General features: G+C 48.1%; 2 protein-coding genes across 4 annotated transcripts in view; both read left to right on the plus strand.

Moving 5' to 3' along the window:
* The window catches only part of LOC136114601 (phospholipid-transporting ATPase IC-like), a 28395-nt gene extending 22353 nt beyond the window's left edge, over positions 1-6042 (plus strand). For 2 of the 3 annotated variants that reach the window (XM_065859988.2, XM_071801667.1), the window contains exons 22-28: positions 316-601; positions 1365-1588; positions 2274-2357; positions 3190-3435; positions 3677-3815; positions 4130-4260; positions 5024-6042. In XM_065859988.2, coding sequence (XP_065716060.1) covers positions 316-601; positions 1365-1588; positions 2274-2357; positions 3190-3435; positions 3677-3815; positions 4130-4260; positions 5024-5248 — 1335 coding nt within the window. In that variant the 3' untranslated portion in view covers positions 5249-6042. The remainder of the gene's footprint in view (positions 1-315; positions 602-1364; positions 1589-2273; positions 2358-3189; positions 3436-3676; positions 3816-4129; positions 4261-5023) is intronic. The other variant, XM_071801668.1, reaches the window with a different exon arrangement.
* A 255-nt stretch (positions 6043-6297) lies between these two features.
* Positions 6298-16545, plus strand: LOC136114635 (asparagine--tRNA ligase, cytoplasmic). The gene is made up of 15 exons (XM_065860051.1): positions 6298-6423; positions 6910-6992; positions 7193-7258; positions 7365-7457; positions 7887-7976; positions 8725-8803; positions 9347-9417; positions 9691-9777; positions 10966-11187; positions 11548-11747; positions 12203-12338; positions 13260-13373; positions 13900-14031; positions 14664-14795; positions 15276-16545. Exons 1-15 carry the CDS (start codon positions 6381-6383, stop codon positions 15405-15407), a joined length of 1680 nt encoding a protein of 559 aa, XP_065716123.1. The 5' UTR covers positions 6298-6380; the 3' UTR covers positions 15408-16545.
* Positions 16546-17823: the final 1278 nt, after the last annotated feature.

Below are 17823 nucleotides of genomic sequence, written 5' to 3' on the forward strand. Positions count from 1 at the left end.
GCGGGATGAGGAGATGGGAGGGGGGTCTAAATAACAGAATGTTCCAAAGTGAATTGGTTCCCATCAGAAGAGATATTCCTTCAAACATTGCAAGCAGCGCTGTGACACTAAACACAAGCATTTTGCTTCTGTTAATCTCACCGAGTACATTCTTTTCACTGTTTCCATAGCTCTTTGTTCACTCCTCTGCACGAGCATTTTATTGAAATGCTATAAATGGGCGATGGGAACGTAATGAAGTGTGCTGTGTAGGCAGCACTTGGAGAGCGGTTTGAAATAGTGTAGAAGGAAACATAAAATATTGTTGTTACACAGAATGAAATCTTGCTAGAGAAGAAAAAGAAGAAAAAGAAACTTAAGCTGAAGTTCCCCAGGACAGCAGAAGAGAAGCAGCAGCAAAGCGAGAAGAGGAGGAGGGCGGAGGCCTACAAGGAGCAGCAGCAGCAGAACTTTGTGGACCTGGCCTGCGAGTGCAGGGCCGTGATCTGCTGCCGCGTGACCCCGAAGCAGAAAGCCATGGTGGTGGAGCTGGTGAAGAAGTACAAGAAAGCCATTACTCTGGCTATTGGGGACGGTGCCAATGATGTAAACATGATTAAAAGTAAGGCAACCGTAAAACTTCTCTCAGTAGGCAAGATCTCTTCTGGGCGTTCTGCAGTCTCTTCGCTGTTACTCTTTGTTCTGAAGACTCTACCGTCTATTTCGTTACCCACGTTAACAGTCCTTGGGGTTTGTTAGCTTCTAGGCCCATGCTTTCCCATTTTGAAGAAGCCCTTTAAGAAATGGTTAGTAGTTTTTGCTGATATGTTTCAGCTTTTTCTGTAGACATTCCCTAAGAAAAGGGCTTGAATTACGTCCATTACCATGTTGTGGGTCACAAATGTGTAATATAAAGAGCGAAGTTCTATAAAGAACAATGCTTAGCTGCCCCTTTCTTGGAGGCACCAGCCATACTGTATTGCAACTGGTGCTCTTTGAGCCGCTCCTTGAGAAATCCCACCAAGAATAGACTTGTGGGACGTGGTTTGTAAGGAGCGTGTTTGCACACTGCCTGGCCAGCTGGCTCAGGGCTTTGCTTGCTCCATCCCATCACTTAGTTCTCCCTTGGTCAAATTCCCGGCATCCACTCTGATGGAACAAGCACCGAGAGAATCCAGGTGCTGGGGAGGCGTGAGCAGTACGTGACAGGGCAAGGAAGGGCTTATGTGCAGTTGGTTTAGTCTTCAATGCAGCCTTTGTGCTGCAGGAAGAAAACGGGGCAGAAGAACCTGCAGCAGAGAACAGGAGCTGGGAGCAGGCTTGCCCTCAGTGTTGTTGTTCTGCTCCTTTGTTCACTCAGCGCGTGGTGTTTGTCTCTACCTTAGCTGCCCACATCGGCGTTGGGATCAGCGGCCAGGAAGGGATGCAAGCCGTCATGTCGAGCGACTACTCCTTCGGGCAGTTCCGCTACCTCCAGAGGCTGCTGCTGGTCCACGGCCGCTGGTCCTACATCCGGATGTGCAAGTTCTTAAGATTCTTTTTCTACAAAAACTTTGCCTTTACACTAGTCCACATCTGGTATTCATTCTTCAGTGGCTTTTCTGCCCAGGTAAGGAGGCGTGCTCGTGGGTGATATTAACAAGCAGATCTCATTTTTGTCAGAATAGCAAAGGCTCAGCCTGGGCAGTGATGGGAACCTGAAGTTATCAGCGATAGTTCAGCGGGAGATAGGTGTAACTACCAAGCTAGTTAGTTCAAGGTAACAGCTGGTTATGATTCAGAACACTGAAGTCAGTACTGGGGTGGCCCAGGGAGGAAGAGGTTGGTACACAGCGGTTTGGGAACCCTTTCCCAACCCTGTTCCTCCAGGTGAACTGACATGGTGCATGTGTACGTAACAGTAGGAAACCAAACCGGACATTCTTTATCTGAGCTGCTGGCTAGAATGGCTCAAAATGTGCTCGTTGTACCAGGCAGTGTTGGGAGTGCTCACAGGTTGTCGTCACGGTCACGAGTGCAGTGTAAACCAGACCGACACTGGTGTGAGGGGTTCAGTGTTCGCAGTGTTTCAGGTCAGGCAACATTGATGGCTCATAAGGAGTGGGGCAGCTTAATACAGCCTAAAAATAGTTTGAGCAGGGCTTTGAACTGCAGGGCTGCTTGCGTTTTGGTAAACATGGAGACAGGTCATTTAATGCTGTGGTGGAGCACGTGTGAGCCTTCTCAGGAACTGGGAGGAGAGGGTGGAATCAAGAAGAGGTGATTAATGACTGAAATGCCTCCTCCCCTTGCAGACAGCATACGAAGACTGGTTCATCACGCTGTACAACGTCCTGTACTCCAGTCTCCCGGTTCTGCTGGTTGGCTTGCTCGACCAGGTATTCCCCGTGGTGCTGTTAGCAGCGGAGGAATCCAAAGACAGCTGACATCAGCCCTTTAATTACACTGAAACTGCTTGCTCTGGTTTATGTACAAGGCATTTGGGGCGGTTTGGTTGGGTTTTTGGCCTGTGGGGTAGGCAGACAGTGAGCAGAGGGTTACTGAAATAGCCGAGGTTGGTCAGTCAGTCTGCAGTGCTAACGATGTTTGTTACACATTTCTGAGTGCCTGCTATTCCATGAAATCATTCACATGGCACAGCAGCGGGCGGCTTTGTTACTGGAAAAGATGTTCTGTGCTTACCCTTTTGAAGGTGTAGGGACTGAACAATTTAAGTGACTGCATTTGACAGGAGGTCTTGGTGCGTAGCATTTGTTTTAATCCACCGGGACAGGTGCTTTTGGCCTTTTGCACTGGTTTTCTCTACAAGGCTTACCTGATCATCAGGCAAATCAATGTTTCCACATTCTATTGTGATAAAAGCAAAGGAATGAATTCTGTTCCAAATTAAGCTCTCACTTCAGTATTTGTTATAGACTTGAAGCCAGGACATGCAGTGACAGCCCCATCTTCTGCTTATTCACCAGAGAGGGAAAAGCCTCCAGCACAGCTCACAGCTGGAGAGTGCTGCACAGCTGCCGATGTTCTTGTCCTGGCAATAATGGGCTAGAAACCCGGGAGGCTGGAAGCGGGACATGTGGCAGCTCTGCGAGGGGCGTCCCCGGCTGTGCAGGGGGGCAGAGAGACCTGCCCTGGAGCCAAGCTGCTCGCTCGTCAGTGCTCACACTGAGAACAAGAAACTGCAGCAACTTTTCTTTTCTCTTTATTAAGGATGTGAGCGACAAATTGAGTCTTCGGTTCCCCAGTCTGTATGTTTTGGGACAGAAAGATTCACTTTTTAACTACAAGAAGTTCTTTTTAAGTTTGCTGCATGGAGCTATAACTTCATTGGTGATCTTCTTCATACCGTATGGAGCTTACCTGAAAACCATGGGACAAGATGGAGAAGCACCTTCAGATTACCAGTCCTTCGCTGTCACGGCAGCATCTTCTCTTATATTTATCGTCAATTTTCAGGCAAGTAAGCTTAGCTTCCTTTGGTGCTCTGAAAACACCTTCTGCTCACCTTTCTAAACTGGTCTACTGAAAACGTAACAATACACACAAACTTTACCTTTCCTGCCTTCTCTGTTGATGTTTTCTCTCTCACTGACTTGTAACTGGATGAGAGATGACTGCCCAAAACCCTGTCAGTCTTCAGAATAGGTGATGTTATTTCCAATTAATAAACTCATTTGGAGTTTTTGTTTGCTTTCAGATTGGCTTGGATACCTCTTACTGGACATTTGTTAATGCCTTCTCAGTATTTGGGAGTATTGCACTTTACTTTGGTATCACGTTTGACTTCCACAGCGCTGGAATCCACGTTCTCTTTCCGTCCGGCTTTCAGTTCACAGGTCAGTCCTTGTGTTTTCTGGTTCTTGTTCCTGTCCTGCGCAGCTTTGTCGCTTGAGCAGAACTATGGCCCGAATATCATGGCCCGAACCTGATGTTTGTTTCTCTTTGGGGCCAAGTTGCTTTATTGGAGTATTTCTTTTGTTTCAATGAAATGAGCTGGAACTTGATGTTGCCCAGCAGTAGGGGTCTGCAAATGAAACCCGTGTTTGCCAAGTTGCACTAACCCATCAGTGGAAGGTAAAACCCTGAGGTGAGGCAGGGCCAAATGCTGGTGTTTATGTCACAAACGAGTTTTTGCTGGTTTTATCCGAAGGAACGGCTCCAAATGCTCTGAGACAGCCGTACCTCTGGCTGACCATGATTTTATCGATTGCTGTTTGCTTACTGCCTGTGGTGGCCTGGCGTTTCTTATCAGTGACAATTTGGCCTTCGGAGAGCGATAGAGTGAGTAAAGTTATTTTGGTTCCTTTGGCACGTGTTTATTTACGGGAGTCGGTGTTGGTGCTGATATGAGAGACCAAAGGGTGCCTGTGCCCAGGAGTGCTGGGCGGGCAGCTCGGCTGTGGTGGGACCCGGTGCTCTCCAGGCTGCCTGCGGGCTGGTGACAATGGGCACTGTCACGTGTGGCCCCCAGAGCAGAGCGTCACTTTATGGGCCCTTATCTCTTGTATGTCCCTAGAGTGGTTGTGTGGGACGCAGCAGGACGGGCGCGAGCCCAGCACAGCTCAGAGCAGGCTGATCCGTCTCTTGGCTGAGCGCTCGCCTCGGTCACACCGCAGAAACCTGCTCTGGAGCCGCACACGGCCGGGTTCTGCTCTCGCTTGGGCTGTGCTGGGTTCCAGCGTTACGTGTCAGTGCGCTGGACAGGTTTTGTTTGCTTCTGTTTCACCTTGAGCTGGCAAGAGACATTGGTGTCAGCATGAGAGCACAGAAATAGCTTTCAGTTATGTATCTTCAACCTGCTTTGGTGACAGACAGTTAAAGGTAATTGAAAATGAAACTCAAAATAATGCAGAGAGTCTTCCTGAAATGGTCACGTGTTGCTGCATATACTCTTGTTTCTAACAAAATAAAATTGAAACTAGAGAACCCTCCTGTGAAGTAGTCAAAGGATGTGAAAGTATCAGGTTATTTCCCCAGACAGTAAATGCGAACAAGCTGTTTTCACTTGTAACCTGTAAACCCGTCTGTCCTTGCACACGCGCAGATCCAGAAGAACCGCCAGAAGCTGCTGGCGGCGGAGCAGCAGTGGCGGCGGCGGCAGAGCGGGCTGCAGCGCGGCGTGTCGGCCCGGCGCTCCGCCTACGCCTTCTCCCACCAGCGCGGCTACGCGGACCTCATCGCCTCGGGACGCAGCATCCGCAAGAAGCGCGCTCCCCTGGACGCCGTGCTGCGCGGGACAGGGGCCGCGGGTGCGCCCCACACCAGCTGAGCCACGGCGCCTGGAGCAGCTTTTTAGCCCACGGATTGCACAAAACAAATATTTTTTTAAACGAACTCAGGATGTTTTTTTACACAAATGACATAAGGATATGAAGACTCTTATGCTTTATCACAGGACTGCTAGAAACACACAAAGACGAGTTCTCTGCAGAGCTACTCATCCTTGTGCAACTGCTTTCTGTCCAACATGGCAGTGAAGGACACGTGTGCTAGGGGACAAAACTCAGCATCGCAACTTTGTTCTTGTGGTGCCTGGAACTGCAAGCTTTTCACATTTTCCTAATACGCTGGTATGAAACTGCAGCTACATTTCATGTTTAGTCTTTGAAAACAAACTGCCAACAGCAGTTACCTGGTGTGCGCCATTTCACTGACCCGCGGTCAAACGGCAAACCTGCCCATCAGTCTTTGGAGAGGGCCCTGGGTGCCCTGGCTCGAATTTTATTAGGAATCCTGACGTTTATAGGCATGTGTTTATGAACAGATCCACCTGATCTCTGCAACGCTGCCCTTTGGGCTGGCAAAGTGTCTTCATTTCAGTTTTAGGTACACAGTCAATAACAGATCAATTCTTACAATGCAAAGAGTGTTTTATGAGTCTCCTTACACTTGCACAGACTTGGACTCTTCAGGTTGAGATGTATGAATGTTTCACTTTTATCTACTTCCAACTCCTGAACTAAGGTTGATTAAATCGTTTTATAATAAAAATAATGACATTCAGCTCTGGTTTAATGGATGTGCATTTCAGAAATTTAATGCAAATAAATATCCTAAAGTATACAGCTTCTGTCCTAATAAGTATGTTTAAAAGGGAAGCGCAGACAACTGATCTCTCAGTGAGGCAGGTGGGGTTGGACTTAAAGAAAAAAACAACAAACCCCAGCGTGTGTTGGACTCTGAATCTGAGGGTGGGGTTAAGATATTAAATATGTAAATGGCAATATTGCTTTGATTTCCAATGACACGTGCTAAAGACTGGCGGGGCGGGGCTACCCGGAAGGGGCGGGACTTACCGGGAGGGGCGGGCCTGCGGGCGGCGGCTGACGCAAGGCGGCGGCGGGTTGGCTCAGGGCGCGGCGGTGACGCCACTTCCGGCGGGCTGCGGCAGTGCGGCGGCCATGGCGGGAGAGGTGCTGGGCAGGACCGCGGCGCTGGCGCTGGGTGAGCCGGGCGGGCGCCGCGCTTCCCGCGCTCCTTGCGGGTCTCGCGCTCCTTGCGGGTCCCGCGCTCCCTGCGGGCCCGGCCCGGCGCGGCCCGGCCCGATGCGATGCCATGCGGTTGGGCCCGGCCCGGCCGCTCGCCGCAGGCAGCAGATGGCGGCAGCGGCGGGGCGGCTGCCGGCCCGAGGGGACCGTGCCGGGTGGGGCTGGGGGCGGCCGGAGCGCCGTGCGGAGGGGGCCGGGCCGTGCCCGCGGCCGGAGCCCCGGAGCGGGTTCCGCTGTGGCATCAGCCCCTGAGACTTCAGCGCTTGCTGCATGGGCTGATTTTTACAGTGGGAAATATTAGACAGTTCTCACCCTGCGTGCCCACGGAGTTGTTTTTGATGGCTCATTCCTGGTGATCACCGTGATTTCTGTGTCCCTGTGCACCTCCTGGTTGATCCGTTTTTTCCTGTTGTGAGTAACCGCCTGTGTTGGTGCGTTCCAGAGGAGCTGTACGTGTCCGAGCGAGAGGGCAGCGACTCCGCGGGGGATGGGACGCAGAAGAAGCCGTTCAAGACTGTTCTCAAGGTAACTGGGGAGCAGCTGCTGTTTGTTTTGAAACGTGTGAGCTGTGATTCAGGCCAAGTGCTTTGCCTTATATTTCTAAATGTTAATTTTATACTGGTTTTTGCACATCTGATCAGAAGTAGGATGTCTGCTTGGGCTTTTTAAGGATGACTTAGATCACTTGCAGTGCCACTGATGCTGTTGTTTTCTCCCTTTTTTAGGCTTTGATGACAGCAGGAAAGGAACCGTTCCCTACTATTTATGTGGATTCGCAAAAAGAAAACGAGGTGCTGTAGTGTTTGAGCTTCCCAGTAGAAATCACTTACTGCTCCCTTGTGTGAAGGGACACAAATGTAATCTGGTATCTTCTGCTCTCTCCTTGGGTTGATTTAGAGATGGGCCATCATTTCAAAGTCACAGATGAAAAATGTCAAAAAGCTGTGGCACAGGGAACAAATGAAGAACGAGGCGAAGGAGAAGAAGGAGGTAGGTTGCAGGGGCTGCCATGGAGGAGGAGCGGAATCACACCAGCTTCCTTCTTCTGAAACATTATCACTATTGCTGCCATTCCCACCCCTCCAGAAAAGCTTCTGTTTGTTCTTCATTCATTTCCTTGTTTTGCACAGATGTTATTTGCAACTCGCCTTTCTTTAGATTAGGACGAGCCGATGGCTGAAACGGGGCGAGTTTTGAACCATTGCAGTCTGTTGCCTTCAGATTTCTGGATAAAATCAGAAATGCATCTGCGTGTTGTTTCTCATCCTGGTCCTGAACTAGGGCATGTTTAGGCCCCAGTAGGGTAACATCAAAGCTTCATGACACCTCTGTCTGTCAGTGTATATTATAGTCTCGGGTAATTGTAAGGACTGGGAATCTTGCCAAGCCTTGTTACAGCTATTATTTCTTCTCCACCAGGCAGAGGATCTCTTGAGAAGAGAGAAGAACCTGGAGGAAGCGAAGAAAGTTGTTATCAAGAATGACCCCAGCCTTCCGGAGCCAAAATGTGTAAGATCCTGCGCACTTGATAATGGCCTGTGTGTACGATCTTGTCTGCACAGAGACTGGGTCTGGCTCTGCTGTTTGGCCACTGTCTTTTTGCCATCCATAAATGTAACGTTGTTTTTGTGGTTATCCGTGTTCTCTAGTGTGCAGATTTCAGTCTTTCTCATGCACGTGATGGATGTCTGAACCTTCTTAGTTCACACATCAGACTTCTCTGTGTCTGTCTAGTGGTAGAGAGCATATTTCTGTTTGAGAAAGTTCATCAGTTTTGCTTTGATTATTGTGGTGGAGACTGAAGCAGCAGTGCTGGTCAGAGGATGTAACTGGAGTCACTGAGACATGTCATTTGGCTGTTCGTAGAGTCCTACTGGATTTGGTGGTTTGAGCAGGTCCTGCGCTCGCTGCTCTGTGGGGTTTGCACAGAGCCTGTGTGGAGGGGTTTCTGTGACCCGCGCTGGAGCGGTTTCACTGGAGCCCAGCGCCGCTCTCCGGGAAAGGGCTGAACCCGCAGGCTCCTCCAGACCTGCGCTGCACTCAGTTCCAAGTCTGGAAATGCTGTCTGATCGTACTCCCTGGGACAGAACTCGCTAAACTACGCTTTCCTTACTGAAGAGCTGGTCAGTACTGACAGCTGAGCTTATACCTGGGTGGAGCTTTGCTTCAAGCGCTGCTGGAAGATGTCGCGGACACTGGTGTTGTAAGTAATTATGTGGAAAACACCATCTAAAAGGTGAATCATTTGCCTTGACAGGTAAAGATTGGTGCTCTGGAGGCTTACAGAGGCCAGAGAGTGAAGATTTTTGGCTGGATCCACAGATTACGGAGGCAAGGTAAGCCACAAGCATTGACTGAACCTGTGCAAACGGAACAAACTCAACAGCACTTAAAATGAGTCAGCACCTAGTTTTAACATAAGCTTAGCACGAATACTTGCTGCCAGAATGACCGGTGTTCTGGCTGGCAAGGTGGTGTCAGCCAGGGCATGGATGTGCATGGCAGGGGTGCTTCTGGCTCTACAGGCATTTGCTCCCATTATTTCTGAAGGACATTAGTCCCTGGGGACTAGAGGGACATCCGAGGTTGCGGCATGGTGGTACCATCCCAGCCCTGTCAGCTTGGAACAGGCTTTGCTCCTGGTGGCTGTCAAAACTTATTTTAATTTGCTATACAAAATACAGCTCTGAAATGCTCTGGCTGTGCTCATGCTCAGTGCTCACCTGGAGCATCCTTGGTTTTTAAAATGGAAGGATGTGACCACAGTCCTTCTGCAACAACCTGCACATCAGTGGTGGTGTGCCTGAGGAGCAGGTCTGTTCAGATGGGTTGGTGAATAAAGCTGAGATGCTCTGCTTTTCTTCTTTCTTTTTCACTAGGAAAAAATTTGATGTTCATTGTTTTGAGAGATGGCACAGGTTTTCTTCAGTGTGTCCTTTCCGATGAACTGGTAAGTTGTGATGATTGAATTCTGTTCTGTGTTTTATTTAAGTGTTTGTACCTAATCCATTTTTCTTTTATATAGACAGTTGGAAGTTCTCCTAAACCTACTGATTAAGTCGTATTATTGTTAAATCGTATCTCATACCACTAGAATTTCTTTGTCAATGTGAGAGCTATTTGGAAGTGACTATGAGTCAATCTTGCCTGTGAGCCAAATACATGTTGTAAGAAAACTAATCCCAAGAAGCTCCGTTAACGCTTTGTCTGTCTGTGTCGGCAGTGTCAGTGCTACAACGGGCTGGTTCTCTCCACGGAGAGCAGTGTCGCGGTGTACGGGACGCTGAACCTCGTTCCCGAAGGCAAGCAGGTACGAGACTTAGTGTTAGTCTTGGCTTCTCTTCCTCTTTAGCAGTTTATTGTTTTCCTGATAGAAGGAAAAGCAGAGGTGGAAAGAATTGTTAGATTATTTTGGTGGGAACTTGGCTTAGAGACAAGAACAAAGGTCCCAAAGCTGCTGCTGTTCCACAGTTCAGTGGGACAGGTGAGCCTTGTGCCTGTCTCATTCCAGTCTAGATGCACACGCGTTACTGTTTAAACACGCCTAGATCCGGAGTTAGGGCTAAAGCCGTGCTGAGCAGCTCTGCGGGAAGGATGCAGACTGGAGGCAGGAGGGAAGCCTTTGGGAGCTGGCATCTGTGACAGCAGCTCAGTGCACTCATCAGGACACGCAGGCCTATGCCAGGATGTTTGTTGAAAATTACCATAAGGCTTCTGACTTGGTTATTACGAGGTGGCTGAGAGGCGATAGTTGTGTCCGTGTTGCAAAACTAAACTTGTGATGGAGAAAGGAAGCTCAGGCCAAATCTAAAATCGTCCTTTAAAGACATGAGCTCTTGGTAGCTGCTTATAGCAACACCCTTTTTTCTGAAGGGAAAGCAAAGCAGCAGTGTTGAGATTTAGAGGACAGATGCATGTTTAATCTCGCTAGTCTGTAAGCTTACCTCATCCTCCAGACATATATTCAAAATCATCATCAGTTCTCGCAGTGGGAACTGTTCTGTTGTGTGGATCGGCAGTCTGTATTCTGGCTGGTCCCTTGAGTACGTGTTGTAACCTCTAGTGAGGTAACACAGAGAAACGTGTCTGGAAAAAAAACAACACATTTTGGATTGTTATATTACTTCAAACAATGTTTCCAAAATGCATTAGATAACATTTGAGCAAAGTAGTCTGTCACTGTGGCTGCCTGTAATGTGTGAATAAAGTCAAAGTGTCCACCTTTCATGGTGCTTTGTAGATCATTCAATATTTTTGTAAGCCACATGCTGTTGGCCATTACTGGCATGTTTTGCAAATGAAATTTGGATGGGCTTGATTGTTGTAGTTGTCCCTGCCACTCGGGTCCTGTCCCCAAGAGCTCGACTTGAGGTTAGAGAGCAGTCACTTGAAAAGTGCTGCCATGAGGACTGAGCATCGTTAGTGAAACTGGGTTAAGGTCGCTGCATCTGGGGCAGGCAGTGCACGGGTCCAGTGTTTGTGTCCCTTTGCTGGGCAGGCGCCGGGAGGCCACGAGCTGAGCTGCGACTACTGGGAGCTCCTGGGCCTGGCCCCGGCCGGCGGCGCCGACAATCTGCTCAACGAGGATTCCGAGGTGGACGTGCAGCTCAACAACAGGCACATGATGATCCGGGGCGAGAACATGTCCAAAATCTTCAAGGTGCGCTCCATGGTCGTACAGGCCTTCAGGGATCATTTCTTTGCCAACGGATATTATGAAGTAAGTATATTTTCCCTTGTCAGCAGATAACTAACGTCCTGATTCAAGGTTATCTTTTTCCTGGAAAAACTGTGCAGGCTTTTGCATTGACCTGGAAGAGGCAAAAGAAAAGCCATTTTTAGGAAAGCGTTGTTTGATTGCTTTCATAGACATAGATCTCAAAGGTGTGCAGATGCTTCTGAAGTGTGTGTCACAGCGTGACTGACAAACAGCCCGCATACCTCTTTTTGGGGTGCTGAGGGATATCAGGCTGATGTGTACGTGGGTACAAAGGTGGTGTAGACGGTGTTCTGGAAGGGTGTGCTTTGCATCAGTGTCCTTAATTCTTCACCAAGTAGTGAGAACCGTGTTCTTTCCCAGGTCACACCGCCAACTTTAGTCCAGACGCAGGTGGAAGGAGGCTCAACCCTGTTCAAGCTGGATTACTTTGGTGAAGAGGCGTACCTAACGCAGTCATCCCAGCTGTACCTGGAGACCTGCATCCCAGCCCTGGGAGACGTGTTCTGCATCGCGCAGTCGTACCGAGCCGAGCAGTCCCGGACCCGCAGGCACCTGGCCGAGTATGGACAGGCTCTGCTTCTCTGTTTTTGATGTGGAAGTGAATTTCTAAAGCCAGGGAGCAGCGGGCAGTTGGGTGACGTGATGTACAGTGAGCAGACAGACAGCATAATGCTAATGTGGGAGGACTGAGCAAAAGTATATTTGGGGCTTAATACCTTGTCCAATTCATCATAAAACACTGACATCTAGCGAAGGAAGATGTGAGCGAAACAGCTGATACGCTTCCAGGAAGCTTTGTCTTTTTAGAAAGTACAGTTCATACTCTTGTTGTCTGTCTTCTTTTTTTGTTTTCAACGGCTTAAGTTCCTTTTCAGTGTAGAAGTGGGAGATATAAGAAAGGGGACAGAACTGTATGTTTGTGCGTTCGGTCGCTTTTTTCTCCTGAGGATTTGTTCCATAACTAAAGATTTGTTGCTTGTGTGCAGTTTTGTGATGTCATGACTTTGTCTTTCAGATACACTCACATTGAAGCCGAATGTCCTTTTATAAGTTTTGAGGATTTATTGGACCGTCTGGAGAGCTTGGTTTGTGATGTAGTAGGCCGAGTCTTGAAATCCCCGGCATCAAGCTTACTGTACGAGCTGAACCCGGTAGGCAGCAATGTGGAACAGTCCTCAATAGCCGAGGAAATAGCAGCTTTAGCCTTTCCTGGTCAGCATGTGCATTGGGGGGAGGCAGGGCATGGCAGCGAGCATACTATTATTATTACTAATACGAAAAATAGCATCAGAAGAATTAAAATGCTGCAAGGCTGGTAATGGCCCTTCCAGAAGCAGGGGAAGAAGTTCCAGGAGCCAGCAATGTGCTGGGATTTATGGCCACGTGTGCTGTGCTTCTGGAATGAAAACCTCTATCCCAGAGCTCGTAATATCGATCGGCTGGTGTTGCAGATTGAGCACAAGGGAGCAATGAAACAGCTCGTGTTCTACTGTCTACCCGGGAATGTGGAGCTCTAAAGCCCTTTCTGTTTGTTAGAGACCTCCGGTCTTCTGTTGCCTTTGCAAAGAAGATGGCGTTAAGAGCCCACAAACTTCATCACTGGCTTTTCTCTGAGAGCATACAGGCTCAGTCATCCCTGTTATTTTGACCTGTTTTCCTGGTAAGTGCTGGGAGGTTCAGTTTTGAATTTGGGCAAGAGATAGGAAATGGTAGGAGCTCAACCAACCTGGAAGGGAAGCACCAGTGTTCTTCTGTGGCCTAACACTTGGAGCCTCTGCTAGTGACTCAATCTGAAACACCAACACGTGCAAAGAATTCATAGAGAAAAGGAAACAGCTTTGTAAATACGTCCTCTCACCTCCTGCCATCTTTTTCAGCATCTGTTCTGTAAGCTTTACTGGCTTGGAATAGGGTTGTGTCTGGTTCTAGCTTTTCAGTACCCAGCTTGATGTATTTAGTAATAATTTGTTGATTTTAGAGCTGGAAAGAGCGGTGTGTATGCTTCAAGTCTGGAAGTATTCTGCTGTAAAAATGGTACTCTTCTAACTGGCTTCGTCTGCTCTTAATTACAGGCATTCAAGCCTCCTAAGCGGCCTTTCCGACGAATGAACTACAGCGAAGCCATTGAGTGGCTGAAGGAACATGACGTGAAGAAGGATGATGGCACTCACTATGAGTTTGGGGAGGTAAGTCTGCCTGAGGCTCTGGAGGAATGAAAACCAAGCAAAATCCCCTGACCCGGCCCTGGGGGTGTGTGAGTCCATTGGCAGTTTCTGGACCATGGTGCTTTGTTTGGAGTGACATCGAAAAGGAGTGACATTCTAGTCCCATTTAAGTTAAAGAGAGTTTTGCTGTAAGCTTCACTGGGGCCTGGCTGTTTGGGCTGTGCTGGGAGGTGTTGTGATGTATCGGGGAATGCGGGTGTGGGCTGGGCTTTCACAGAATGTCTTGGAACACTGGAATCTAAGTCCATGTTGTCATCTGTGCATCTGTTCCCTGTCTCGCTTTTCTACATGGAAGACAAAATGATTTGCAGGAGCTCAAGAGGACTTGGTGATGTAGCCGTAGTCAAAGGATTGTCTAAGATAAATTTGGTTTAGAAATTTAGGCCATTTAGGACAAATGCTGTTGTTTCATGCCTGATACAATGAAGAACTTAAGGTCTTGGAGTGATTTTTGTTTAAAATATTAATAAGGCTTCTTTAACTGTAGGACATTCCTGAAGCTCCCGAGAGGCTGATGACAGACACCATTAACGAGCCAATCTTGCTGTGCCGATTTCCTGCAGAGATCAAGTCTTTCTACATGCAGCGCTGCCATGACGATTCCCGCCTTACGGAGTCTGTACGTTGCTGTTTAGTGTTCATGTAGTGCTGCGGGCTTCTGAGCAGAGCAGGGCTGGCAGAGTGTAAAATCAAGAACGGACAAGTACCGGGGGAAATCGTGGGGATTTCCTACAGGTTTTGGTTGAGCGGCTTGTGGTGTTGAGCCTGTAGGAGTGAACAAGTGACACTGCAGTGCTCAGAAACTGGGGCTGGATCATGGTGAGCGTGTTCTCCACTGGCCTGGTGAAGTGCTGCTCTGCTGACAGTATTCCTATCGCTTCTTGAGACCGTGTTGTCTGAACTGGAGCTGCTGGGCAGCTGGGAGGAGTGGTGGTTGTGAGGAATGCTGCTCTGTTTGTGGTTTTGGGGTGTGGGTTTGGTTTGGCTTTGTTTGTTGTTTATTTTAGGTTGTTTTATTGTGGTTTGGAGGTTTTTCTTGTTTGTTTCTTATAGTTCAGTGTGTCCAAGAACATCAGAGATCAAATTAGAGAACCTAGTCAGTCAGTTTAGTCCATCTGTAAATAGGGTCTGGAAGGAATTCCCTCCTTTCCTGTTGTGGAGAATTAAGACTTTGTGGTAAAATGTGTTGAGCTTGGGCTGTTTTTCTATGCCCTGCTGCACGCATGTTAACTGTAACAGTGTGTGTTGTAGGTTGATGTGCTGATGCCCAACGTTGGGGAGATAGTTGGCGGCTCAATGCGTATCTGGGACAGCGAGGAGCTGCTGGAAGGCTACAAGAGAGAGGGCATCGACCCCACACCATACTACTGGTACACCGACCAGGTCTGTGACAGGCTGCATGTGCTGCTCCTCTCATATATCGGACTCTTCTTTAAGCTACTCTTCAGATGCTGCAGTCTAACATGGAGACATTTCTAGTGGCCCAAAGTAGATAATGGTTTAACCAGTGGGTGACAGTTCCATCCTGCTTAAACAGCCTGGCTGTGGGTTGGGGTGTCCCGCAGGGTCTGATTACAGGGATGGCCAAGCTCTGCCAGCAAGGGCAGCGGAAAAGGAGGCACCTGAGAAAGAATCCTTACAACTTGCTTTTTCACCTTCCTTTTTCCTCTTCTAGTCCTGGAACTGCCCCAAGAAACTCAGGACAACTAAAGACAAATACCTTGCCTGAAAATAGTGTAGTCCATTTTCCTCATTATACAGAAAATAATCTTGGAAGGGTTTTGTTTTTGTTTTGGTGGTATTACTGCAATTATAAATAATAAGAAAAAGTTCAATGGCTACTCTCTGATCTTAATTTGACAGAGAAAATACGGCACGTGCCCTCACGGTGGATACGGTTTGGGATTGGAGCGGTTCCTGACCTGGATTCTGAACAGACACCACATCCGAGATGTCTGTCTGTATCCACGCTTCGTGCAGCGCTGCAAACCTTAGTCATCCCGTGAGAAACCCGAGCCACCGGGGCTTGCAAAAGAACGATACACTCTGCTGGTCTACAGCCCGTCTGAGAACAACCACTCATTTAGGATGTGAAAAGGAAATTAAACAAAACCCCTTTTTAAAGGAAAATGCTAATTCACTGGAAGAAGCTCTAGAAAAAAACGTTAGGTGTATTTATGCTGTCGAGTCAACAAAAAACAAAGATCCTGGTAAGATGTCATTTAAAAAGCAAAATATGCTTCTGCTTTTAATTTCTGTGACTTAAAATTGATTTTTTTTTTTTAAATTAGCTTTAATTTTAATCTGTCTTCTCTTGTGGTTTCTTGTTGGAGACATCAGCAGTTCAAGCTCTTTAAATTGCCACGTGGCTGGCCTCTGAGAATGGCATGACCAGACACCCTCTGAATAGCTCAACGCAGTATAAAAATGGGAATAATTAAGTGCTGCACTTTTTTAGCTCCTGCTGTTTTTAATGGAAGCTCCATTTGAGTTTATTCAATAAGAAGGTCCGTAGTATTGAGCACGAAATTCCGCTGCAAGAGCTGTGGGCTTTTGTTTGTTGCAGATTATTTATTGATGAGGAATGTGAGGTGGGCTTTGCTCTCGCAGCGTTGTCTGGACAGCGGGATGTCTGTGCTGCCTTCCCAGTCGAGGTTCTGCCGTCCTTTCAAACCAGAAATGACTGAGCGAAGACCCAAAACCCCTGGTAATTTGGAAATCCTTTGGATTTGAGCATGGTGGGGGCTGAGCTCCTGTGCTGCGCAGATGCGCTGAGTCCAGGTGGCGCCTGCCCCGTCTCGCTGACGTGCTGCACAGGCTCCTGCTGGCTCCGTGCTCTCTGCTGTGTCCAACTGTAACCCGGTTATCAACTAGGATCGAGTAACAGTTTCATGTGTCTACTCATCTGTGCTTTTTAGTCAGAAATAAAGCAATTCCTCTTACCAGAGAGATAAACGGCTGGTAGGTGCATCGTTTGCCACCTGCACCAAGACTTGACCTGGATTAGCCACCAATAGAACTGTTGAGCTGTGCGGTGTCCATATTTTTGTAAGAAATGACTGGTTTTCTTCATCTTGCATGTTACATATAGAAACCGGTCTAAATCAGCAACCAATAAATTATGGCAACATAAGGTGGTGTGCGAGGCAGTAGTTCTTGAGCTGTAACGTCTGTTTCTTCCCTTTCCCTTAGTCTTCATAATACGGTCTGTCCTGGCACAGGCAATATACTGCACAGGAAAAGTGGATTTTACAGTGCAGTATGTGCTTAATAACTGGTGGCCAAGGCGGCAGCTCCAGGGGGTGGGCCGGGACTCCCGGCTGCGGTTTGTAGCAGAGCTGGTCGCTGCCTTGCTGGCTGATACAGCAGCAACAAGTGAGGTGATTTCTTAAACAGATTTGATGTCTTGGGGTTTGATGGGCACTGCTGTGGCATTGCTGTGTGACCCAAGGGTTGCCCCTCTGGAGCAGGGGAGGAGAGTAGAGGACAAATTAAAGATACTCTAAGAAAAGAGCATTGTTAGGATGCCTTGCTTTATTATCCACCTCTCTGAGTTCACCCATTTTCCTTGTCTGGTTGTAGCCCCTATCGTGTCCAGTAAGGTGCCTCAGCCCCCTCTCACACTTGTCCTGCTCCATTTTGGATGAGTTCTTTGTCCGAATGTAGAACTTAAAAGATTCTTTAAATACCTGCAAAAGTGTCGTCACTTGTAAATTTCCTGTGGTTTGGGGTATTGATGCATATGTCTGAAGTACATAAGCTAGAGGGAGAGGAGAAAAAGCTTGATTGCAACAAAATGCTGAAAATTTCTTACTTCTTACAGGACAGCTTACTAATAGTGAGCTACAGGAAAAGTCACCCCAGTCCCAAAGATGAAAATGCTGCCAAATAGTAATCCCACCCCTTGGGGTTTCTTTTTTGTGGGTGTTTGTTGTTGTTAGTGGGTTTGGGGGCGGGGGGAGCAGAGCTGAAGAGGCTTCTATAATTCAGAATATTTAGGAATTTACGAGCATACAAAGATTTTTCTACAAACAAATTCCCTTCAAGTGCCTAAGGTGCTAAGAAGGGAGGAGAAAGGTTGGGAAAAGATACTTTAGAAAAACACTGAACTGCTTTGTGAAGGGTAAAAGCTTCTGTACCAGGGGAGCTGTGGGAGGAAGGTCTGAGCGCTCAGGAGGTGCTGCTGGAAGGGGCACATCAGAAGAGGAGCGTACAAGGTGGCTGGGATGGAAGATGAGCAGTGGAATATGGGGCTCTGCTGGTGGGGCTGGGCGAGCCCAGCACAGGAAGGAGCCTGTGTCAGTAACAGCCCATGCAAATCTACCACCCAAGTAATGAGGAGACATTCCTGAGGCAGCCACTTCAAAATGAACCTTCGCTGTGTTAAATACGATTGCTGCACTTCCTGATT

Source organism: Patagioenas fasciata, chromosome W (genome assembly GCF_037038585.1).
Source record: "Patagioenas fasciata isolate bPatFas1 chromosome W, bPatFas1.hap1, whole genome shotgun sequence".
NCBI lineage: Eukaryota > Metazoa > Chordata > Aves > Columbiformes > Columbidae > Patagioenas > Patagioenas fasciata.

What these genes read in the sequence shown, in the direction of transcription:
- LOC136114635 (XM_065860051.1), top strand. Translation starts at nt 6,381, where the DNA reads ATGGCGGGAGAGGTGCTGGGCAGGACCGCGGCGCTGGCGCTGG. An exon ending in GACCGCGGCGCTGGCGCTGG is followed by an intron (nt 6,424 to 6,909) that starts GTGAGCCGGGCG and finishes GGTGCGTTCCAG; the next exon opens with AGGAGCTGTACGTGTCCGAG. An exon ending in TTGCCAACGGATATTATGAA is followed by an intron (nt 11,188 to 11,547) that starts GTAAGTATATTT and finishes GTTCTTTCCCAG; the next exon opens with GTCACACCGCCAACTTTAGT.